This window comes from Anolis carolinensis, chromosome 6 (genome assembly GCF_035594765.1).
Source record: "Anolis carolinensis isolate JA03-04 chromosome 6, rAnoCar3.1.pri, whole genome shotgun sequence".
NCBI classification, from domain to species: Eukaryota; Metazoa; Chordata; class Lepidosauria; order Squamata; family Dactyloidae; genus Anolis; species Anolis carolinensis.
Genome location: NC_085846.1, coordinates 77,883,676 through 77,909,523, shown reverse-complemented (window position 1 = coordinate 77,909,523; position 25,848 = coordinate 77,883,676). Strand labels below are relative to the sequence as shown.

Below are 25,848 nucleotides of genomic sequence, written 5' to 3'. Positions count from 1 at the left end.
TAATATCAGAACATCAATCCACAGTTTGAGGAAATGGGAGGGATTTTATTATGGAATACCATTTTCAGCAGCAGTTCTGTATCAGTTATTCCAGACAATTTATCACCCATAGTTTTAGCATGGCTGATACCTTCATTTGTGAAAAGACTTGTGTTCTCTATTTCTTTCAAGGTTGTAGGCGCTAACTTGATGAAAGCCGCCTTGGGTGCTGTCCTAGGAAAAAGGCAGGCTATGAAATTATTGATAGACAGACAACAGGATAATAAATAATTAAAATCAAACTTAGTTTTGAGTACCTTTGACACATAGAAGTGATGGGCATTTCTTAGTCACCACTTACATATGTGCTATTTCATGGATCTACTTCAGTCTAAAATTGGATTTAACTCATGTTGAATATGATCTATCTAGCTCCTTTGTATCACATTATATAACATTTCCCCTTTGGAAATCTAAACATTTTAAGGTTATCTCCACAACTTTTCTCACAATCTGAAGTTCCCAAGAAGATAATTTCACACATACGTTACTAATGAAAAAGTAAAAGAGTGACGTTTTGTCAAGCATGAGAGAATCCAAGAAAACATTGCAAAAGACTCAAAGCAGCTTAAAGGGGATGTGTGATTTAAGCTTCTCAGGAATGTACTCTCACTATGTGTTCACTGTTGGAGATCAAGAATGGAAGGTATACATGCCAGCAAAGATTGTTGGTTTTGAGTGTTCGTTGATGCTTTCTTTGAAGATAGTTCAGAAATTTCAATGGGTTCAAAATGTGGCTGCTTTCTACTTGCTGGTGACAACACATGATTATCCTTGCTGAATGAACTATGTAGATTGTCAGCTTGTTTCCTGGCACAATTCAGAAGTTTCATTTTGGCCTTTAAATAGGTTGGGCTCAAGAAACTTCAGAAATGTATGTACTTCCTTGGGCCCAGAGCTTGGAAAATACTCCTTTTTTAAGGTACGGTTTCCTGAATCCCAGGTGGCCACAATGACGGCAGAAATTTGGAAGTTGTTAAAAAGAAATGTTTCTAATAGGATCTAAATTGATAGAGGAGAAAAAGTCCCTTCCTTTCTGACCTATGATTTATTGTTTACAAGGAATGAACTAGTTAGAAATAGTAGCAAGAGCAACCGCAAATGCCACTGTTTCTTTTTTCTTTAAACCACTCTTTTTCTTTTCTTTAGGAGGCTTGGTATCAATTCCTGACATTTTAGCTCTGTTGCCTACAATACTGATACAATGTTTGTTTTCATTCCTGATGCTAATTATTATACAGCACTGTGTTTTTGTATAGATATTCAAGGATAAAGCCAACTGCTAGTCCCAACTGGAGTAGATCACTTGAATCAACTGTTCAATAATAATACAGTGCTTCGTGCAGATCCCATTGAATTAATTCTGGTTGAGATTAGCAGTGGAATTTAGCTTTCAGCCTTCATAGATTTTAGGCTGTGGGTTAATTAGAAGTGTTTGTTCATATCTGGGTGAATCATTTTGTTTGTCTCTTGCAGAGTTTTTAATGCATTGTGATTGATAGATCTATAACAGTAAGCCTAATATTTACAGACCTTGACAGTGATCCCCCCCCCCCCCCCAGGCCCAATGTTTTTCTTGCAATCAGCCGTTCTTTGCAAAAACAAACAGCCATGCTGACATGTAATTCACATTGGGGGCAGAGAAATATGTGATGTTCCACAAATTTGTCATGGTGCAAATGCAAATGGGAAGAATATTGAAACCGTTATAGGAAGAGTTGCCTCAATGCTGCCGCTTTGATTCTGTTCTATTCTGGCATGTGAAAATTTACAGCTTCAAGTGCTGCTGCTAAAATATTCAAACTGGGAGTGAGAAAATCACAACCACAAGAGAAAAAAAAAACCCCACACAACTTCTCAAAAACACAAGTGTGTTTTCTGTCCCTAGTACATAATAGCCTTAATAATTGTAACACTTGGGAATTGTTGTCAAACAGTTAATACATAAAACAGCATATTCCAATTTGTTTAGTATAATATATTTCCATATTAATGCAAAACAGGATTTTGCAACAATGTATTGCCAAGGCTCTCACATTGCATGCTGTTACATGCTTCACTATAAAAGATATCAAAGCAAGTTAGTAGTGATACCAGATTCTGATCATTTGTTATGACTAGGATACAGATCTTCAGAATACAGATCCTGAGGTAGAACTCAGGAGGAAAACAGGCCCGGGCTGTGGCGCAGGCGGGAGAGCAAGCCAGCTGCAACCAGCTGCAATGAATCACTCTGACCAGGAGGTCATGAGTTCGAGGCCCGCTCGGAGCCTATGTTTGTCTTGTCTTTGTTCTATGTTAAAAGGCATTGAATGTTTGCCTATATGTGTAATGTGATCCGCCCTGAGTCCCCTTCGGGGTGAGAAGGGCGGAATATAAATGCTGTAAATAAATAAATAAATAAATACTCTGTAAAAGTTATAAAAGTCTGCAATGAAATTGATATGAGGTTCTTAGTAAAAAAACAAAACAAAAACATGGTTTATTTATACTTTGTCTGTCGAGAATTTTAAGATGCTGACATGTACTATTAATACTGAAGTTGTGATCTATAATTTGGTATGTTATGTAGTGTTTGTTTTATTTAGCAAAGTATCATTTGATGAACTATTGTGTTTTTTTTTCAGTTAATATGTTTTTGAAGCTATTGTTTACCATGGAAATTGCCTGGTTGATGAATAATTGCTGTTGTTTATTGCTGTCAAGTCAACTTTGGCTTATGGCAACGCTATGAATGAGAAATCTTTTAAGGCAGTGGTTTTCAACCTTTCTAATGCTATGACCCCTTAATACAATTCCTCATGTTGTGGTGGCCCCCAACCATAATATTATTTTCATTGCTACAGTAGAGTCTCGCTTATCCAACATAAATGGGCCGGCAGAACGTTGGATAAGCGAATATGTTGGATAATAAGGAGGGATTAAGGAAAAGCCTATTAAACATCAAATTAGGTTATGATTTTACAAATTAAGCACCCAAACATCATGTTATACAACAAATTTGACAGAAAAAGTAGTTCAATAGGCAGTAATGCTATGTAGTAATTACTGTATTTACTAATTTAGCACCAAAATATCACGATATATTGAAAACATTGACTACAAAAATGTGTTGGATAATCCAGAACGTTGGATAAGCGAGTGTTGGATAAGTGAGACTCTACTGGCTCCGAAAAGAGAAACTAATTAATCTGAGACAATCCTTCTCTCTAGTAACTCTTTTTTAAGCCATACCACGCTATTCTTGACCTGGAGATCAAAGAACCCCTCAGTGTCAAAGAAGGTGTGGATCTGGGCGAGGATAAAGTGAAAGGGAGAAGAGAAGAGAAGAGCAATGCCATCAGCGTGATTTACAGCAAGGCTGCTCTATCAGTTCCTTATCCTGTCAACGACCTGGCTGCTGAGGTAATTAACAACTTAAAAGACTTTAAAAGATTTGCCATTTGCCCGATTCCCCAACCTCTACTTCAAAGGAGGAGAGAGAGGGACGAGCGGCTCCATTGGCAAGCCCTGGGCGTCTTCAAGGCCACTGCTGCTGTTGTGCTGTTAGCTACTATTGCAAGGAGTTGCCTGCTTTCAGCCACTTGGTAAACGCTTCTCTCCCCAATTACTGGCTACTGGCCTCTTCCACCTAAACCCCAAATCTCGCCCTTTCAATCTGGGGGTCGGGAGTGAAAGAGAGTGGTGCAAGAGAGTGGCAAAGCAAGAGGGGAGAAGAGGAAGATCTGAAGGGAGCTGTGTGGCCACCATTCTCCACCCTAGTGGCCTTTTCTCCCTCCTTCCTTATTTCCATCCTATTCCCACCTCTGCTCCGCTTGACTGGGCTCCGGTGCGCCCCCACTAGGGAAGCGAGGAGAGCCCCAAAGAGACTGCTCAGAGGGGAGAAGGTTGAGTATCGCCACCATCACCATCCGACTGGTGGCGAGGAAATAGCTCCCTCAGAACTTGACAGAACTTGTTCGAACTTGCCTGAGGTTGTCGCAGCCATCTACTATTTGCCATTGCTCTGTCGGACCGAAGGGCAGTGAGCCCTCAGCCTGGGCCAGTTGGAGCAGCATTACCGCTACCTCTTTATTTGCCATCTGCCGCTGCCCTGCCGGACCGGAGGGCAGCGAGCCTGTAGCCTGGGCCAGAGGAGCTGCACTCTCAGTAAACTGTCTTCCATCGGGAACCCGCTCCCTTAGAAATTTGCCTGAGGTTCCGGTGGTCATCTGGGCCAGAGGCGCTGCATTACTTCTGCCCTTCATCTGCCATCTGCCGCTGCCCTGCTGGACCGGAGGGCAGCAAGCCTCCAGCCTTGGCCAGAGGGGCTACAACTTGCGTTGCGCCCGTCCAGCGGCCTGTCTTCCATCGAACCCACTCGTCAACTAGTGGCTGAACCGGGAACTATTTCTACACCTGCTCCGGTCCCCTTGGGAGACTGAAGGGTGAAGTTACAGCGTAGGACTCTACCAGCACTAGTCCTCTGGAGAAGGAAGCGAATAACTCTCTGTAATCTATGCTGACCTTGGGACACTACTGTTCGGGCTCGCCATCTTGCCTGATTCTTCTGTGGTTGTTTATCTATTGGTCATTTTATTTGTTTCTTGTAATTATTTTTAATAGTGATGTGTACTATGACTGGGCTTTTGTTTTGTTTGTTTAGTGCAGTGAGGAAGGTTAGACTGTAGTGCTGAGGGCTTTTGGGTGGGTAAAGAGATATTTCCTAAGATTTCTCATGAGTTATTGGTTTGGGTTTTGGTTCTGTTGGACTTTGGAAAGTGATTGAGGGTCCGAGTATGTATTGGTAAGTGTAATTAGTTCTCTCAGGAGAGTAGGTTCTAGAACGTTTGAGAAAGATCAGTGAGAAAGGGTGGAATACCTTTGAAGGTTTTTTGAGTGGTACTGTTGGAAGGTTTTTGGTGAAAGTTGTACAGGAAAATGAATCAGTTGGGAACTCATGGGAATACTGAACTTTCTCACCTGTGTGAACTTATGGGGAAGTCGCTTGACCTCGTCTTCTCACAACTTGCTACATTAAATGAGAAGATAGACTACCTCTTCAAAGGGATCTCCCTCTTGGTGAGCAATCCTGGTCAGTGTTACATCGGGAAGGAAGAGGACATCGCGACTGCCACTTCAACCGAGTATAAGTGGTCTTTGACTTCTGATGGGGAGGGTGGGGAATGGCAATCAGAACATAAGGAGGAATTTCTGAAGGAAGATGGGGATGTTGAGAATGAGAGACAGCTTCCTCATGACTACAGGGGAGAAGGGAGGGCTGGGCATAAGGTTACGGATCAGGGTTTAAAAAGGACAATTGCACATGGAATATCTGAGTCTGGCCTGTGCACACTTGACCCAATGCGCCACCAAAAATATTTACCTCAATTAGAAAAATTGGCGTTTGAAATAACAGACTCATGGTTGAATAGGGGCAGATGGACCTCAAGGAGAGCGGTACAGGAGTCCCTCGGTCAAATACTATCTGTGAGCCCAAGTGTAGTCAAAATTAAGTTCATTTCATGGCTACGTAGGGACTTTCAAGCTCAGGACCGCACCATACGTCTCGTTATCACCTTTGATGATAGCATTTTAATTGAAGCACTTTGGGCGCGTAAACCCCTGTTGAATTCATGGGGTATTAATATTAGGAAGGTATTTCTGGACCCCACAATCCGCCCCTTGATGGCAGGTTCGGAACTGCATTTTCAAGGTACCATTAGTTCCAGAATGGTTAGTGCCCATGACTCTTTATCTAGGTCCCCTCCACTCTTAGAATCTTGTGTAGTGTCCCCCATTTCAACTCTAGACCCTTCCCAATCCATTCTCGATTCCCGCCCAGAGACATTGCTCTTGTTTAGTCAATCTAGTTCCCCTGACTGCTCCATCATCTCATCATTACAGGATTCATTCTCAGACTCTAAGCAAGATAGAATCCTGAGTAGCTCCCCATTTATGGACAGCTGACTAGGGCATCGCAATGAGAGCTCTATCCTGCCTGCCTGGCCCCCCGGGGGGGGGGGTGGTGGACCGGAGCCTGGGGGAGACCATTCAGGTCGTGTGGGGGAGGAGGAGGAGTGGTCACCTTTATCCCAGGGATAAGCGCAACAGAGTTCTTGCGACCCTGGAGAAGGATAGGAGTGGTAGCCTCCATGACAGTCCCCTCCGTTTGAAGGTCCTGCTATTTAATGCCAGATCCGTCAATGGTAAATCAGCTATCATCCAGGATTTGATCCTGGATGAAGCGGCGGATCTGGCTTGCATCACCGAGACCTGGTTGGATGAACCCGGCGGGGTAAATCTCGCCCAGCTGTGTCCTCCAGGTTTCGGGGTGCAACAGCAGGCCAGAGCCGGGGGGCGGGGAGGTGGGGTTGCGGTGGTCTTTCGGCAGACAATCTCCCTGGTCAGGTGCGCCATCCCGCAATCTGCAGGTTTTGAGTGTGTCCATCTTAAGGTGGGTACCTGGGACAGTTTGGGGATTCTGCTGGTGTACCGTCCACCCCGCGACACGGCAGTCTCCCTGCCCAAGCTGGCAGAGGTGATCTCTGGTGCGGCGTTGGTCTCTCAGCGGCTGGTAGTGCTGGGGGACTTTAACATTCATGCCGAGGCCACATTAACTGGTGCAGCTGAAGACTTCATGGCCGCCATGACGACCATGGGACTGTCCCAAGTGATATCTGGTCCCACTCATCAAGCTGGACACACACTTGACCTGGTTTTTGTTGCGGCAGATGGTGAGGTCGGAGTGGAAGAGCAAAATATTCTTCCGTTGTCATGGTCCGATCACCACCTGATCAGTTTAAGACTCACTGTGACCTCAAACCTCCGCAGGGATGGTGGACCCATTAAGATTGTCCGCCCCAGGAGACTGATGGATCCAGATGGATTCTTGAGGTCTCTTGGGGATCTTCCTGTCATGGAGGCTGATGATCCTGTCGATGCCTTGGTAGATCGCTACAATAGCGAGATGTCCAGGGCAATTGACATGATCTCCCCCGAACGTCCCCTCTCATTGCGAAGAGTCACTTCGGCTCCCTGGTTCACGGAGGAGCTGGCAGTGATGAAGCGCTCGAGGAGGGGACTAGAGTGCCACTGGCGGAAAACTTGTAGCGTTTCTGACCGAGCACGGGCTAGAGCCGCTATTAGGGCCTACTCCGCGGCTTTGCGGGCAGCCAGGAAGACCTTCACGACTGCCCGCATAGCGTCTGCAACTAACAGACCATCGGAGTTGTTTCGGGTCGTCGGGGAGCTCCTTCACCCTCCTGAGGGGGGAGGGGCACCCGAAGACTCGGCAACTCGGTGCAGCGAGTTCGCGCACCACTTTGCAGACAAAGTCGCTCAGATTCGCTTCGACTTGGATGCTAGTTTTGTTGCAATGCCAAGAGAGGTAACTGAGGCACCTGTCTGTTCGAACTTGTGGGATTTGTTTCAGCTTGTTCGCCCGGATGACGTGGACAGGATCCTTGGGGCGGTGAGAGTGACCACTTGCTCTGCAGACCCTTGCCTCTCGTGGCTAATTAAATCGGCCAGAGGAGGGTTGGTAGAGTGGTTTGTGATGATAATTAATGCCTCTTTGGATCAAGGCAAATTTCCATCTGTCCTCAAACAGGCCATAGTGAGGCCTATATTGAAGAAGGCCTCCCTTGATTCGGCCATTCTAAACAACTACAGACCAATCTCGAACCTCCCTTTCTTGGGCAAGGTCCTGGAGCGGGTGGTTGCCTCGCAGCTCCAGGGTTTCCTGGATGACACCGATTTTCTGGACCCATCGCAGTCTGGCTTTAGACCTGGTCACAGTACTGAGATGGCTTTGGTCGCCTTGGTGGATGACCTCCGCAGGGAGCTGGACAGGGGGAGTGTGACCCTGCTGGTTCTCTTGGACATCTCAGCGGCTTTCGATACCATCGACCATGGTATCCTTCTGGGACGGCTCTTCGGGATGGGCCTTGGGGGCATGGCTCTGTCGTGGCTTCAGTCCTTCCTGGAGGGCCGTTCCCAGTTGGTGAAGCTGGGGGACACCTGCTCGGACCCCTGGCCTTTGACCTGTGGGGTCCCGCAAGGTTCCATTCTGTCCCCCATGCTTTTTAACATCTACATGAAACCGCTGGGAGAGGTCATCCAGAGTTTTGGAGTTCGGTGCCATCTCTACGCAGATGACACTCAACTCTACTACTCCTTTCCACCGAACTCCAAGGAAGCCCCCCAGATACTGAACCATTGCTTGGCAGCTGTGATGGGCTGGATGAGGGCGAATAAGCTGAAGCTTAATCCCGACAAGACAGAGGTCCTCCAGGTCAGTCGTATGTCCGATCGGGGTATTGGGTGGCTACCTGTGCTTGACGGGGTCACACTCCCCCTGAAGGCGCAGGTCCGCAGTTTGGGGGTCCTCCTGGACTCAGCACTGATGCTTGATGCTCAGGTGTCGGCCGTGGCCGGGAGGGCCTTTGCACAATTAAAACTTGTGCGCCAACTGCGACCTTACCTCGTGAAGTCTGATCTGGCCACGGTGGTCCATGCCTTAGTTACCTCTAGACTGGACTATTGCAATGCACTCTACGTGGGGCTGCCCTTGAAGACGGCCCGGAAACTCCAACTAGTTCGGCAGCCTTGCTTCTAACTGGAGCAAATTATAGGGAGCGGTCAACCCTCCTGCTTAAGGAGCTCCACTGGCTGCCGTTCACCTTCTGGACCCAATTCAAGGTGCAAGTGATCACCTACAAAGCCCTGAACGGTTTGGGACCCTCCTACCTTAGTGATCTCCTCTCCCCCTACGAACCTGCACGATCTCTTCGTTCGTCGGGGGAGGCCCTCCTCTCGCTCCCACCTCCGTCACAAGCACGGTTGGTGGGGACGAGAGAGAGAGCCTTCTCCGTGGTGGCCCCCCGGCTCTGGAACTCGCTCCCCAGGGAAATCAGGCAAGCCCCCACCCTGGTAGCATTCAGAAAGAGCTTGAAAACCTGGCTCTTTACTCAAGCCTTTAGATAAAGATTGCTAATCCAGAAGCAATCTGTATCTGTGACCATTCTTGTACCGGTTTGCACCTTTTACCTTTGTCAACTCGATATAGACACAGGGTCTATTCCCATCCCAATTAGCACTTCCAGAATTTGCAGCACTTTATCAGTCACCTTGTGTTTACAATATTTATATGGTGCACCTTACCCAGTCTACTTTTACAATCTCTCAGTTTTAATCCATGTTTTTATTAGTTCTTGTTTTTTATTGGCTAATGTTTAATTTTTTTTATTGTGCAAGTTGTTGTCTATTGCTGTGTTTTATACTGCTACTGTTTTTATTCGGGCTTGGCCCCATGTAAGCCGCCCTGAGTCCCCTCCGGGGAGATAGAGGCGGGGTATAAAAATAAAGTTGTTATTATTATTATTATTATTATTACTGTATTTCATAACTGTAATTTTGCTACTGTTATGAATTGTAAGGTTAATATCTGATATGCAAGATGTATTTTCATTTTTACAAATTGAACATAATTAAAGCATAGTTATTACTCACAAAAACAATATATTTGGAGGAGTATGGACAATGGATGGGATTTGCAGTACCTTCTGCCGATTCAGCTCTAACTTCCAAAAACCACTGAGACCCCTACGAATGACAGACCTGGACCAAACCTGTCACACAGAACCCCCATGGCCAACAGAAACTATTGGAGGGGTTTGGAAGGAACTGGCAGTGATTTAGGGGAGATGTAGTTCACCTACATCTGGAGAGCACTCTGAACCCAAATGACAATGGAGCTAGACCAAATTTGGCACAAATACCCGATGTACCCAAATTTAAATACTGGTGGGGGTTGTGGGGGATTGATTTTGTCATTTGGGAGTTGTAGTTGCTGGGTTTTATAGTTCACCTACAATCAAAGAGCATTCTAAACTCCACCAATGATGGAATTGAACCAATCTTGGCACACAGAACTCTCATGACCAACAGAATATACTGAAAGGGTTTAGTGAGTATTGACCTTGAGTTTTGGAGTTTTAGTTCACATACATCCAGAGAGCACCATGAAACCAAACAACTATGGATCTGGACCAAACTTGGCGCAAATACTCAATATGCCCAGAATTGAACACTGGTGGGGTTAAAGGTGATTGATTTTGTCATTTGGGAGTTGTACCTGCTGGGATTTATAGTTAACCTACAATCAAAGAGCACTCTGAATGGATCTGCACCAGTCTTGGCACACTACCTGGCCAACATTGAATACTGATGGGGTTGGGGGGAGGGGGGGACTGACCCAACATGATAGCAATTGTAGTTCTCCCTGCATTCAGAAAATCCTGTGACCCCCACTAATGATAGATATGAACCATGAACCAAACTGGGCACACAGACCCAACGTAGCCAACTGTGAATACAGGCAATGTTTGAGGGTGATTGATCTTCACATATTGATGTTAAAGTTCACCTGCATCCATAGAGCACTGAACCCAGCAGATAATGGATCTGGACCAAACTTGGCACACAGACCCAACATGGCCAACTGTGAATACTGGTGGAATTTGGGGAGGATTGACTCACGACTTCGGGAGTTGCACTTGGAAACGGTGAAGGCTGCTTCTTCCTTGGAGGACCCCGCTGCCGCCACCACCTTGCCCTCCCCCTTTCGCGTGCTTCCTTCTGGTTCCCAGAGACAAGTTGGAAGTTTAGCGAAGGCAGGCAGAGGTGTGGAGAGAGGGAGAGCATGCAAAGGGCAGTCTCCTTCCTGCCTGCCTTCCTGATGGGAATGGCCTAGTGTGCTCTGATGACTACAGGAACATTTCTGGTTGTGGCAATGGTGGCAGGGAAAACCTCCCCGCCAGATCCAGCCTAGGCCTGCTGTGGTGCCCTGCCGGGCTCAGCGGAGGTGCTGGGGTGATGGGAAGGCATAGCAGAGCCCAGCCCAGATCCAGTGGGAAGATGGAGATGCTTGAGGCAATGAGAAGGTGCCTCTACTGACTTTTTAGAGGTGCATTCCCATCGCCCCCAGCACATCTGCTTGCTGAATTCTGCCAGGCCCTGCTGTGGTGCCCCCAAAGGCCCAGTTCCGGGGAGGCGGAGGGGGTGGGACTGAAGGGGGCAGTGGAATGACCCCTTTGAAACGGCCAATCAAACCCTCTATGGGTTGCGACACTCAGGTTGAGAACTACTGCTCTTTGGCCTCTGGTTGTCAGTTGCCTTGCACATTCAGGACTGCTTGTGAACAGAGACAGAGAGGTCATTTTTGTTGATTCCCAGCTTCTCATACTACTCTCCAGAATGTCTACTATCTTTTGGAACGAATTTTTGTATATAGTAGATAGCTTATAGCAAATTTTTAAAAAGTGCTATTCTCTATTCTATAAAGGAAAAAGCATTCTATAAATAGGATGTCATTCATTGTATGTTTGAATCCAATTTATGTGTATACGTATATACATATTGTATATCTCAAAATATCTCCTTTGTCAGTATCAATATGGAAATGCTACTTTGCAAACATTCCCTGTTATTTGCAAAACATGTTTAGTATTCAAATACAAACAATTTCTGTCTTTGTGTCTCTCCTCTGTGACCTTTTTACATTGTAGGCTGAGGAATCCTGCAAATGTAATGGATGGAAAAACCCTAACCCACCCCCTACTCCACCCAGGGCAGATCTACAGCAGGTGGTTGTGAATCTGACCGAACCATGTCGTAGCTGTAATCATCCATTAGGTAGGCTTTCTGCCTTTAATTCTGGAATTTCTGTATATTCATTTGAATTGTGTAATCTACCCACTCCCCAAAGTTTTAGTAAAGGTGACAAAAATCCAACCAACATAACTGTCATTGAAATGTAAAATGTTTACATGCCTTTCTTACACTTGATGAATGGAGTGCTGTATAATATGATCCCCTATAATACCTACATAGGAAATATTGGCAAACCTGTCAATTCCAACAGTGGGGATAAAGTGCAATGCCCCTTATTATTTCCCCCTCTGTACACGTGTGAATATTTGTTAGAAATGTGTCACCAAATTGATACATTATGGTAAACCATAAATCCTCATTTAATAAATCTTATGTCTTTGGTTCATTTGTTCTCCTCACATAAAACAGATTAATTAAATGAACTGGATTTACATGGCTATTGATTTACCCTCTGGGAATTGATTCAGTAGGTCTAATCTAGTTGAGAGTAGTAGTTGAAATTAGGTCATAATAAGTATGAAGACTATGCTGGTATAAGCATTCCAATTGCTTCTCCAATTGCGTCCTTTGTGCTTTCCTTTGTGATGTCTAGGAACAGTCAAAACACTGACATTAAAAAATACCAACTATATTATGTAGTTACACAAAAGTTCTAGACAGAGGGCTTTCCAAGCTAGGATTAGGAAGCTACATTTTAAAGGGAGGATTTTATAGTCAGGGTTCAAAAGACAACTTAAAGCTCTGGTTTAAAACTAGTTTTTCTAGGCCTGTTTTTTGGGGGTGAGGTCAGTTACTCACAGTCCTGAGTTTGACTGTGGGTTCCAGTGTAATTGTACATTCCTAGTTTGTTTTTCCACTTGTAGGAAGAGAAGACTAAACTGGAGTAAATAGCATGCTCTGGTATTACACATCATGTTTTGATAAGCTAGAATCCATGGTTTGCTGGGATGTGTTAACGTGACGAGTGTGACATATATGAGGCTGCTGAAACCATGGATTTGAAAATATTTAGTTAGATCTACAGGGACAAGACCTTAAATCTAAATAGCCACAGAAATTTCTTCATTTTTTTCTTCTTAGAGAAAGGTATATTGTTTGTTCAAAGTGTCCCTTGATCTGGGGCTGAACAATCTCCTGTTCTTGGGCAAGGTTCTAGAGTGGGTGGTCGCTTCACAGCTCCAGGGGTTCCTGGTTGAGACGGATCATCTGGATCCATCGCAGTCGGGTTTCAGACCTGGTCACAGTACCGAGACGGCTTTGGTCACCTTGGTGGATGACCTCCGCAGGGAACTAGACAGGGGGAATGTGTCCCTGTTGGTTCTCTTGGACATCTCAGCGGCTTTCGATACCATCTACCATAGTATCCTTCTGAGTCAGCTCTCTGGAATGGGTATTGGGGGTGCTGCTTTGCAGTGGCTCCTCTCCTTCCTAGAGGGCCATACTCAGATGGTGAAGCTGGGAGATTCCTACTTGGATCTCTGGCTGTTGACCTGTGTTGTCCTGCAAGGATCCATTCTTTCTCCCATGCTTTTTAACATCTAAATGAAACTGCTGTGTGAGATCATCCAGAGTTTTGGAGCTAGATGCCATCTCTACGCAGATGACACCCAGCTTTACTACCCTTTCCCACCAAACTCCCAAGGAAGCCCCTTGCATCCTGGACCAGTGCCTGTCCACTGTGGTGGACTGGATGAGGGTGAACAAGCTAAAACTAAATCCAGACAAGACAGAGGTCCTCTTGGTCAGTCGTACGGCCGATCGGGGTATCGGGTGGCAACCTGTGCTGGATAGGGTTACACTCCCCCTGAAGTCACAGGTCCACAGCTTGAGGGTCCTCCTGGGCCCTGCACAGACTCTTGAAGCTCAGGTGTCAGCGGTAGCTGGGAGGGCCTTTGCACAGTTAAAACTTGTGCACCAGCTGTGACCATACCTCGAGAATCCTGACTAGGCTAAGGTGGCCCACGCCTTAGTTACTTCCAGATTGGATTACTGTAATGCACTCTATGTGGGACTGCCTTTGAAGATGACTCGGAAATTTCAATTAGTGCAACAAGCAGCAGCCAGTTTGTTAACCGGAGCAAATTATAGGAAGAAGACTACTCCCCTATTGAAACAGCTCCACTGGCTGCCAATAAATGTCCGATCCCAATTCAAAGTGCTAGTTATTACCTATAAAGTCCTAAACGGCTCAGGTCCTGCCTATCTTTGTGACCGCATCTCCTCTATTATGTACCTACACAAACTCTACAATCTATTGGGGAGGCCCTTCTCTTGCTCTTGCCATCGTCTCAAACATGCTTGGTGGGGACGAGACAAAGGGCCTTCTCAGCTGCGGCTCCCCGGCTCTGGAACTCGCTTCTGAAAAAAATTAGACTAGTGCCTACATTGACTTCCTTCCAGAAAGATCTGAAATCCTGTTTTTTTAGACCACTTTTGATTAAGCTGATCAAAATCTACTCTGAGTCCTTACTGTTACCTATATCCGAGTATTCTGCACTTTATCCCTGTCCCATGCTATTAGTAATCCTAATATATTGCACTATGTTAATCTTATCCCTCGCCCTCTAGACTGAAGATTGAGGTGCCAACTATGTCGCTCTTGATCATTGACTATGTTTTTAAGATGGTTGATATATTTTATATTTTGATATATTACATGATGTGTTTGGAATTGATTCTTACCTTTGTAATTTATTATATATTTTTGGGCCTAGTCCCCATGTGAGCCACCCTGAGTCCCTTCAGGGAGATGGGGCGGGATACAAGAATAAAATAATAATAATAATAATAATAATAATAATAATAATAATTATTATTATTATTATTATTATTGGGCAGAAGTATCTTTGTAGTGCAAACCATGATGTCATTAAAATGACAGCATATCTAATTTCCTAATTAGCCTCTTGCTGTTAGATGGTTATAAACGCCATTTATCCTTCAGGACACTGAAGGATTTACTTTTCAAAATCGCGGATAAGCTCACTTTTAGGCTAGTAAAGAATGCCATGGGGAAAACTTTATTAATATAGCTGTTCAGTTTTGAGTGGCCTCAGAGCCCGTCCAACAATGAGGCGAATTAAGCAGTCGCTTGGGGCGCAAAACATACGGGGGCGCAGTCGAGACTGCTTTTTCTGTTGATTTGTTGTAAAACATGATGTTTTGGTGCTCAATTTGTAAAATCTTAATGTAATTTGATGTTTAATAGGCTTTTCCTTAATCCCTCCTTATTATCCAACATTTTCACTTATCCAATGCTTTTATTTTTCAGTGATTGGTTTTGGGGGGGGGGGACGCCAAAATTCTGTTCACCTATACTTGAAAAATACCTTGGGCTGGCTCTGAGTGGCCTAAGAAATAAAAAAAATGAGTATTTCTAGGAAGGAATCCTTACTAACAACCTTCTTAAAATGGTTGACAATTTATTGACACCTTACTTAATATAGTTGACATGTTACAAATAAAGGTTTTGAGTTACTACAAATAAGAAGGTAACATTTTAGATTACCATATACTCTTCAATGTTTCAGATTACCATATACTCTTCAAATTCTCCCCTGAGCTTTAGACTTTGCTTGCAGGTTGTGGGTCAGCCAACGTGCTGCTTCCACTATATCTGCTATTGCTACTTTTGCTATGTAAATTGGTGGAAAGGCAGGTAATGACAGTGTGAATAAATTCTCAAAATTTGGTTGAGATAGTGCTTGCGGTTCTGGAGGGACTCTTTATTTTTGCTTCTCATAGACTTAGCATGGGAATTTAGTTAACCAGTTAAAATTCATGACTAAACCTGAAAAATTTGGTGGTGGTGGTGGTGGTGGGGTTTGAATCCTTTAACACCTCCCCCCCTCCGGCTACAGACTTGTCTGGAAAGTAAAATAAATTTATTCTTCACCGGTATCTTATGTATGTAATACAAATATAAGGTGAGATCTACTGACCATAAGATAAATTCCAGGCTCTTAATTAAGGTGATAATTTTATTAGAATAACTTAAAAGCACTACAACCCTTGCTTGGACTTTGAAAGCTTGGTCAGTGAATTTTGTGCCTTTTTGGTTGAAATGATAAAGTTATTATGGAAGCCAGCTGGTCATTCCTTGAATTAGCCTTCTGTTAGCTATTTTGGTTTTTTTGGCCATTTACTTCTAAGCATTAGATTTATATGTTTGTTTTAGCTGCCCATGTTTCACATTTGGAGAATGTCTCTGAAGAAGAAATGAACCGGCTTTTGGGGATTGTTCTGGATATAGAGTACCTTTTTACCTGTGTTCATAAAGAAGAAGATGCAGATACCAAGCAAGTCTATTTCTACTTGTTCAAGGTAAGTTCTAGTTTTATTTGTTTTTCAGAATAAATTCAGTGCTGTTTTCCTGTAATACTAATACTAGTAATAAAAAAATTGGATAGTATTTGACCTCAAATGTTTTTTATTTTGCTAGTGATATTCTGCAGTTCTATCTCAACAATTTTTTCAGACAAGGTATAGAGATTTTGGACTGCAGTTCTTGATTATCCCAGTGTGTGTGTATGAGGTAGGGAGAGAAGGCATCAGAAGCAGATGTAATTAGAAACTTGTGAATTGACTCTTATGAGACCAATCAGCTTGAGACTGCTTTTATTTCACTGTAAAGAGATGAGCGAATGAGCCAGTATTTAGTTGCCTTTATTTTCCCTGCTTGCCAGTAAACTGTCCGCTAGTGGGGTGTCCCGGTTAGAAAACTGAACAGAGAAAGGAGAGATTGAAATTCCAATGCCATAAAACTCACTTGGTCCAGTCCCTGCCTCTCAGCCTGATTTACCTTAGGTTATAGTGAAGATATAGGCCACATCAACACTAATTGTTTATCCTGAAAGCTGGGGAGAATGAATCAGCTTCATGGTGGATGCACAATATACAGAACTGATTTGGGTTAACATGGCCTTAACATAGCACTCACTATCTCCCTCCTGTTCCCCACATAACAGTAGGCAGTGGGCACAATATGGCTTGTGTCTATTGCTCGTCACCTGCATTGGCAGGGGGTGCCAGGGCAATCAGAAAAGGGAGGGGGAAAGAAGAAGGCAATTCATCCTGTCCCCCTCCTCTCTCCCATATTACCCAGACACCCCAGCCAACATCACTACAAGCAATAAGCAATAGAAATGAGCTATTTGTACTGCTAGCTGCCACTGCAACAAGAACAAGAAGGTGCTGGTCAAGACTCCTTTTTTCTTCTGCAGCAGCTAACAGTCAAAGCCATCCCGAGGCTGATCCAGAATTCAAAACTCTGGATTGGTCCCAGGGCAAAGGATCGGCATTGAACCATCCTTGGCCTTTTAGACATCATCACTTAGGTTATAGTGATAATATCAGCCATGTAAGTCTCCTCTCTGCTCCTTAAAGAAACTTTGAGATACAAATGGCAGAAATAAAACACAATAGTTGATTTGTGCATCATTTTTATTGTTAAAAGTGATTTTAATTGTGAAATCATTTTATCTTTTTCAACAGCTTTTGAGGAAGTGTATATTACAGATGGGTAAACCTGTTGTAGAAGGATCTTTGGAAAGTCCACCGTTTGAAAAACCTAGCATTGAACAGGTAAAATACATAAGTGTTTCCTACTAGTATGTGTCTGCTTTTCTCTAGTTTTTGTTTAAAAAAAAAATATTTTGAGGCTCTTGGCAGGATAGAAATACCACTTTTTGTCATTGACCCAAAGGAAAATTGAATATTTAAAGTTCACATTAAGATCGTTTTACTCTTCTTTTTCAAAATGCTAACAGCCACTTTAACTCAATTGCATGTATTTCAAAATGCAGTATCCACTTTCATTTGAATGTGAAATGATTGCATTTAGTTTAAGGAGTACTCTTTTTAATGTATTCTTTTGTACATATCTGCAGAGAGGACTTTGTTCTTAGTTCAGTGCCCCAGGAAATTGGATGGAAAAAGCATCTTGTAAATTGGAAAATCCACCATTAGCAATACAAAAGAGGAAGTTTTAAAGGAAGCCAGTAGATGATAGCAATTTGTATCACTACAAGATTCTAGGTAGGTAGCTATTGTCTTTAGAAAACAAAGTCCTGATTCAGGAAGGTAACAATTGTAATTAGTTATCTGGAGATATCCATCTATCCATTGATTGGGCAATTGGTTGTATGAAGTTTGACCATATGAATTGTCTTCTTGCCTTGGGACTACAGTGATGACTATTTAAAAAAAAAAGAATAATGCATGTTATGAATTACAAAGCTATTCCCATTTAAGTGGGTTCATAATGACTGTTAGTATGAAACAAAGTCCACATTTTATAGAAGTGGAAGGGGGAAAGGTGGACTTCAGATGCTGGAATTCAAATTCCATCTTCCTCAACTATCATAGCCAACAGTAGGGGCAAATGAAAGTTGCTATTCACTAATATCTGGAAACCCACATTTTCCCCATCCTTGTAATAGACTGCTGTCAAACAATTTTAATGGACATTGGTTTGGCTGATGGATACCAGATTCACAAGCAAGAGTGATACTTTCTTGGGAGCTGTTGTTGATATGTCTGGCTTTACTAGTAGTGAGAACCTAGTACATATATGAATTTCAAGACAGTAATTCTTGGGTAGAATCCAGCCAGGCTTAAGATTCTGTGCACAAGAAGAGCAGCTACTATGTGTTTTGGATCCCAAAATGAGACAAAGCCTATAACTTTTAGAGCCTATGACCTTTAGAAATAGCTTTAAGAAAATTTGGAAGACATTTCTGATCCCCACTATCTACAGATCTTTAAAAAATGAATCACGTAGGTTGAAGGATACTGATAGTTGCAGTGCAAAAAGTAACTTTTCCAAGACCTGAATCTCCCAAGAAAACCAAAACTAGAAGTCAGAAATTTGACACTCACTTCTGGCCATAGGAAATTCGTCAGAAAAATGTGTGATAGTCAATTGCATGTTTATTAGCCAAACTACACATATGTTTGCATAGCCAGAATTTAATAAGAGAGCACCTTGGTTTGCCTTAACCCATGTTGATGCAATGTCTAAGAAACAACTATGTAGCTTGGCTTCCCCAGCAGTGATTATATCATAAAGGCAATGTGTGAATCAGATCTCAGCTAACCAGTGGAGAGAAAACAGAATTTGTACCAGAAAATATTTATTAAGAGCTTAATATCTTCAAAAGCAAGGCATTAAATTGGTTTGCTGGTTATTCTAATTAACTATTCTTTCTGTTTCTTTTAAAAGGGAGTCAATAATTTTGTGCAATACAAATTTAGTCACCTTCCATCAAAAGAGAGACAAACAATAATAGAACTGGCTAAAATGTTCCTAAATCGCATCAACTATTGGCACCTGGAGACACCTTCTCAGCGAAGACAGAGGTCACCTAATGATGACATTGCTGGCTATAAAGTGAACTACACAAGGTAACAATAACTTGCTTCAGTATTTCACTTGCATCTTAGAAGATTATTAGACCACCTGTAGAACCCCATCTGGCCCCAAAATCTCTTAAGCTTCATAGTTGCAAGAACCTCATCCAGGATCCAGCCTGAAAACTCTTGATGTTAAGCAATCTTCTAAAAATATGTGAACAGAATTGAAATGGCCTTTTGGCTTGTTTGCAAGACATAAAGAAAAAATGTTGGAGATTTATTAAGCAAACTGCTATTTTAGATGGTGCAATAATTTGTTCTGTGGTTACTGTTAAGTGGGTTGTTAGTGGGTTCTGACTCAGATACTTTCTTCCTACTGATATGGTTCAGTTGACTGGGCTGACATATTAATTTTTTCTCCTGCAGATGGCTTTGCTACTGTAATGTCCCCCAGTTTTGCGATAGTCTACCTCGATACGAAACCACACAAGTTTTTGGGAGAACACTTCTGCGTTCAGTGTTTACTGTCATGAGACGTCAACTTCTGGAACATGCTAGGCAGGAAAAAGACAAACTTCCTCCTGAGAAACGAACACTAATTCTCACACATTTCCCAAAGTAATTCTTTTTTCTTCATTTGTGGATTTTATTATTGACTTGAAATCTGTATGTCTCTCTTTTGATTAGGATCAATGGCAGTATTCTAAAGTTAGTATTATAGATGAAGGGATTTTGGCAGTTGTAGTGCAACACAGGACTGGCATTCTTTTGATTAGGGGTGTCAAACTCATTTTCACTGAGAGCAACATCAACCTTATGGTAGCCTTCAAAGGGCCAATTGTAATTGTAAGATGTATAAATGTAACTTTGTTTTATTGGCATTGAAAGCCTCGCTGGCCACATAAAATGATGTGCTGGGCCGGACTTGGGCTGCAGGGCTTGCATTTGACACATACGCCTTAGAATGATCAACCATCTTCACATTGAGAAAGATTCAAAATCTTTTCAAAAGAACTGTTAAATCATAAATTCTTTAAACTTTGCTGGTGTATAGTAATGTTAGGCTATGTTGAAATAAGTGTTTCAGTTATTTAGTAGAATGACACCAAGTGTATAATTTGCTATATTAATATTTTCTTTTGTTGCTTAAGACGTTGTTGTTGTTGTTGTTGTTGTGTACCTTCAAGTTATGTCAATAATATAGTGACCCTAAGGCAAACTACAATAGGTTTTCTGGGGCTGAGAGTATGTGAGCAACCCAAGGTCACCCAGTGAGTTTCCAGGTCTGAGCAGGAAATCGAACCCTGGTCATCAAAGCTGTAGTCCAACCCTCAAACCACAACACCATACTGGCTACTATAATATTTAGGAATATACCCCATATTATATTGTTTTATATGTTTACATTGTACAGTAGAGTCTCACTAATCCAAGCCTCGCTTATCCAAGCCTCTGGATAATCCAAGCCATTTTTGTAGTCAATGTTTTCAATATATCGTGATATTTTGGTGCTAAATTCGTAAATACAGTAATTACTACATCGCATTATTTCACATTGAACTACTTTTTCTGTCAAATGTTTTGTATAACATGATGTTTGGGTGCTTAATTTGTAAAATCATAACCTAATTTGATGTTTAATAGGCTTTTCCTTAATCCCTCCTTGTTATCCAAGATATTCGCTTATCCAAGCTTCTGCCGGCCCGTTTAGCTTGGATAAGTGAGACTCTACTGTATATTTAAATCTTGATTGCTTGTACACTAGTGATTTTTAAGTTACTTACTGATTCCCTTTTGTGAATGAACATAAAGTTACTGGCTTCTGCTTTTTGAAGCAATTCATTCACATGTGTAATACAGTATATTAAGCTGCTTGTGATTTTCTAGTTGCATGTCATGCTTTGTAGGTTGGCAGTAAAGCCATGAAGATGTCAGTTTACATAATAATTGTGCTATATTAGATATAATTTATTCATGATTACTTATATGCCAGACACCTCAGTTGATGGATATGTAATTCCCTCACCCACCCAGTATACACACCAACTAGATTAGTAAAGAACTACGGCTGGAACCACTGCAGTACAGTGCCTCCGATTCCCAGCCCCTCCAAGGACACAAACCCCTTATCAGTGTTGAGACGGAGATCATCCACTAAAGCAACTATAGCAGTCTCAACTCCATATCCTGCTCTGAAGCTGGCTTGAAATGGGTCCAGTAAGTGTGTATCATCCAAGACTGCCTGGAGTTGGAAGGCAACTGCCTTTTCAATCAGCTTGCCCAAAAAAGAGAGGTTAGACACTGGTCTGTAGATGTTAAGGTCCAGGGGATCCAGTGAGGGCTTTTTCAGCATTGGTCTAACTACTGCTTCTTTTAGACAAGATGGAAAATTCCCCTACCTGAGAGATGCATTAATAATTTGTTGTATTTGAGATCAAATTGCATCTCCTCTGTGGATAACCAGCCAAGAGGGACAGGAATCAAGAAGGCAGGTTGTCTTTCTTGCTTGCTCCAGCAGCTTGTCCACATCAACAGTACTCACTAATTGAAACTGATCCAGTGTAATTCCACTCACAGAGTTGCTGGACACTTAGTTGTTGTTTTCTGCTCCAATGACCGTATCTAAGACAGCTCTTATGCAAGAGATTTTATCTGTAAAATCATTGTTGAAAGCATCACAGTGAGCTTCTGAAGGTTCTAACAATGGGTTCAGATGGTAGGGCACCTGGATTAAGCCTCTCACCACTGAACAGCTCAGCTGGGCGTGAATCTGTAGATGCAATGTTTGCAGAGAGGAAAATTATATTGTGCTATCTATCTATATATCTATCTATATATATAAATGTAATGTGGCCCTTTATTATGGAGTAAACAGCAAAACCACTGAACCCAAGCACACGAAATTTGGCCACAAAAGACCTAGTCATCCAAGCTGTCTTTCAAACAAAAAACCCTAAAAATATAAAGCCCAGATTAGAGGAAGAGGAAGAACTGTTTTTTCCCTTGCTCCTAGCAACCCACTAAGCCCCATTGGCACCAGGGCCACTTCACTTAGGCCACTGCCTATAAAATATAGATTATCTGATTTGAACTGGATTATATGGCAGTGTAGACTCAAGGCCCTTCCACACTCCTATATAACCCAGAATGCCAAGGCAGATAAACTACAGTATCTGCTATGAACTGGATTATCTTGAGTCCTCACTGCCATATAACCCAGTTCAGTGTGGATTTTATACAATTGTGTAGAACGGGTCTCATATAATCCAGTTCTAAGCAGATGATATCAGAATATAATATATAATAATTACTGTGGTATAATAATACAGAACAATATAATCTCTAAAATCAGGACAGTATATAAAGAGCAACACTCTGAAAACAGGGGAATTCCAAAAAGGAAACAACCAGAGCCAGCTAACACCTCCCAACAAAGGAATCCTCCAGGCAGGAAGCAGCCAGGCTTTGAAGCTCAAGGCCATTACATGTTTATCAAGGTGACTAATTTCAGCATTCATACTTTATGCGCTTAGACTATTCATTGCCATTCAACCTGGCCAACCAAGGATTCCACAAGGTAGAAAGCGGCCAGGCTTGCAAGCAGCAAACCTATTCAGTGCTGTTCAACCTGACCAACCAAGATTTCCCCTAGATAGAAAATCCTCAGGTTTTGAAGCCACGAGGCTACTCCGTCCCATTCAACCTGCCCAAGGAAGGATGCCCCTATATAGAAAGTGGCCAGGCTTTGAAGCAGCAAGGCTATTCAGTGCAATTCAAATCGGCCAAAAAACCATTCCCCTAGAATGCAAGTACCCAGCCTTCCAAGCAGCAAGCCTATTCCACTGTATTCCAGCTCACCAAACAAGGATTCACATAAGAAAACGGCCAGGCTTTGAGGCTGCAAGGCTATTCACTGCTATTCCACCTGGTTAACAAATGATTCCCATAAGCCACAGCAATGCATGGCAGGGCACAGCTAGTATTAGATATAATTTATTCATGATTACTTATATGCTAGACACATTAGGTGAAGGATATGTAATTCCCCCACCCACTCAGTACATAAACACACACACACACCAGCTTGATTAGCAAAGAATGAATTACTCAGCAGCAAGAGCTTACCATCAGCGACATTGGAGAAATGTTGTGAATATACACTGAATTGAATACACACTTTCATCTTTCAGGCAACTTGTTGAGGAACAAAGGGTTGCATTAGACTACTGTGTCACAGTGCCAAATTTTGGTGGCAAGATTTTTTTTTCTTTAGAAGTGCTGCTGTGTCATTAATTTTGGCAACATTAAACAAGCCTTACTTATCTTCATCCTGGAAAGACGTGACTAGTAAGGTGCTGCAGGAATCTGTCCTATTCCCAAATGATGGTTATAGAGAGCATGCATATCAAGTTTGCAGATTACACCAAATTGGGAGGGATAGCTAATACTCCTATTGGATGCAGAGGAACTGATTGTGTAGTTAGTGTATCTTGGATTGCCATCCTGTTCATGTTTACTCAGAAACCTATCTGCTATATTCAGTGGGATTTACTTTCCACTAAGTATGTACAGGATTCAAACTTACCTCATGTAAGCTACATTAAGTTCAGTGGAGCTTACTCCAGGTAAATGGACCTCAGTCTTGTGGGAATTTTTTTCAGCTGTATTGGAGTTTTAGTCAAGAAACACAACTTCTTTGCCATCAGTTTCCTCCAAGAAGAAAGCGTATATAAGCAAACAATGTGTTGGAATTTGGAATGAAAGCTCAAATGATATGAATTTTACTTATCTCTGTGAATAATAGTTTTCTTTCTGTAACTATTTCCTGTTTACCAAAACAGCTGCTGAAACTGCCATTTAGAATTCTGAGTGGATTCTTATTTTTCAAAGTAAGGTTCTCAACAGACTACTAAAGAAAGGATTAAACAGTCATATCTTATTTTTTTTAAAAGTCTGAGGGTATATGACATTATTTTTCCTTGATAAGTTGTTTAGCTTGACAAATGTTTCACTGTTTCTGAGAAAGCTCCATAGTTTAATTTCCGAAAGGTTATATGTTGCCTAATATGATCTGTAATATGTATAAATATACGTCTGCAGTGTTTATATAGATGTTTTTGTAGAGATAAAGGGAAATGCTGTATTGCCAGGGTCAGTAGTGAAGGCTTTCCAGTGTCTGTTAACATCAGTGTTGGTTAGGGATTTGGTAGTTTTTGTCTCTCTTTATTTTTAGGTTGCGAGTTTTATTATGAGTATTCTTTGCAGAAAGAAAATCTTCCTTGTTTATTTTGACTTACTATATCTTCCTCCTATTTCCAGTGAGATTTACATAGACCTCTGAGCATGCTAACATTCTGAAACAATTAGTTTATATTGACTTTATGTCTTGCTTTTCTGCCTAAAAAATGACATCTAAGAACAGAAAGAGTCGTGTAAAAAAGAAACATTGTTCAAATTTCACATGTAATCAATCAATAAGAATAACAGCCCCATTAAGAGTCAAACACCCATATGAATATAAAGCTCTCTTTGCCTGGCAGGAGGACAATAGAAGGGAAGCCATCATTGGCCACAAGTAACAATAAAAAATTCCTCTTCCACAAAATGTGGTTGAGATTGCCATCAAATTAAGAGAAGGGATTTCCCCAGAGATCTTAGAATTTCAGAAGAATTTCAGAGAAGACAATGGTCTTTCTTCTGTAGTTACACTGACATTGGTTTTACAAACCGGTTTGCTTGGAAGTTGACTGAAACTCACTCTTTATGGGTGCAAAAGTCTTCATTTTTTTAATATAATTACAGTCTAATGATTTTGGCCTGCCATTTCTACCCTGGAATGCTCATTACTTTGGGGGTTTTCTACCATATTAGAGAACTTACGTAAATACTAGAAAATTTGCCAGAACTAATGACTGAGCTTCTAAATTTGTTTAGTAGATAGATGGAGATACAAAAGATGAGGGTTGTAAAAAAAAAGATGTGTATGATGAGAGAGACTCATTCTACTGGTAGAAATGTTTTATACATGTTTAAGAAGTGTGTTTAAAAATACTGGATATGAATGATGTCAAAGCAGTGTTTTATTTTATCTTAGAAAAGCCTAAATTCGATCTTGAGTTGAAGCTAAAATAAAGCAGCCTGAAATACTACTGCTCCAGTGAAACATTTGGAGAATTGCTGCCAGTCAGTGCAGGCAGTAATGAATTCGATAGACCGGTAGTCTGACAAGATCTAAGCCATGTTCCTTTTATCTCTATTTTTGCTCTCAATTGTTTTGTTTTTTGATGCTATCATTAAAATTTTACTACTAGCTAGTAAAATTTGCTAGTTTTCAGCTTGTCAAAGAGTGTGTGCCTGAATTTGTTTTTATTTTGATATCTGACTGAAGGGGTCATATAATGGAAGAAGTCACGTTTGTCTTGGTAGATGATGCTCTGTAGGTTAACACTGCTTGCTCACCTTGTGTGTTCAGGTTCCTATCCATGCTGGAGGAAGAGGTCTATAGTCAAAGCTCTCCCATCTGGGATCCAGATTTTATTGCATCATCTTCTCGAAATGCACAGCTAGGCATCCAGACAGGTAAATGTACATGTAAGGCATGACAGTGTAAAGACTAACTTAAATATGATGTTAATTTCATAAGTGGCAGATGGAGGGGAAGTAGGTAAGCTTTGGACTATGTGGGAAGGGGATGAAGAGTTGATTGTTTTTTCCCTTCCGTGCTCTCACACAAATCAGCTCCCTAAAGCTACTGAATTTCAAGGGAAGCCTTCTCTGGTGTTAATGAAAACATCTCTTGAA

General features: G+C 42.0%; 1 protein-coding gene and 1 long non-coding RNA gene across 5 annotated transcripts in view; one reads left to right on the top strand and one right to left on the bottom strand.

Annotated features, from left to right (window-relative positions):
• kat2b (lysine acetyltransferase 2B) overlaps positions 1-25,848 on the top strand; it is a 56,429-nt gene that overhangs the window by 10,388 nt on the left and 20,193 nt on the right. For 3 of the 4 annotated variants that reach the window (XM_003222176.4, XM_016994387.2, XM_008112712.3), the window contains exons 2-7: positions 11,589-11,715; positions 15,872-16,017; positions 17,188-17,277; positions 18,917-19,098; positions 19,474-19,665; positions 25,520-25,626. In XM_003222176.4, coding sequence (XP_003222224.2) covers positions 11,589-11,715; positions 15,872-16,017; positions 17,188-17,277; positions 18,917-19,098; positions 19,474-19,665; positions 25,520-25,626 — 844 coding nt within the window. Of the gene's footprint in view, positions 1-3,425; positions 3,445-11,588; positions 11,716-15,871; positions 16,018-17,187; positions 17,278-18,916; positions 19,099-19,473; positions 19,666-25,519; positions 25,627-25,848 lie in introns of those variants that run through there. The other variant, XM_062984578.1, reaches the window with a different exon arrangement.
• On the bottom strand, positions 17,338-25,520 carry LOC134300016 (uncharacterized). Its single transcript, XR_010007280.1, has 2 exons — positions 23,633-25,520; positions 17,338-21,817 (listed from the first exon to the last, which is right to left on the bottom strand). It is a non-coding gene; the product is annotated as an uncharacterized LOC134300016 (long non-coding RNA).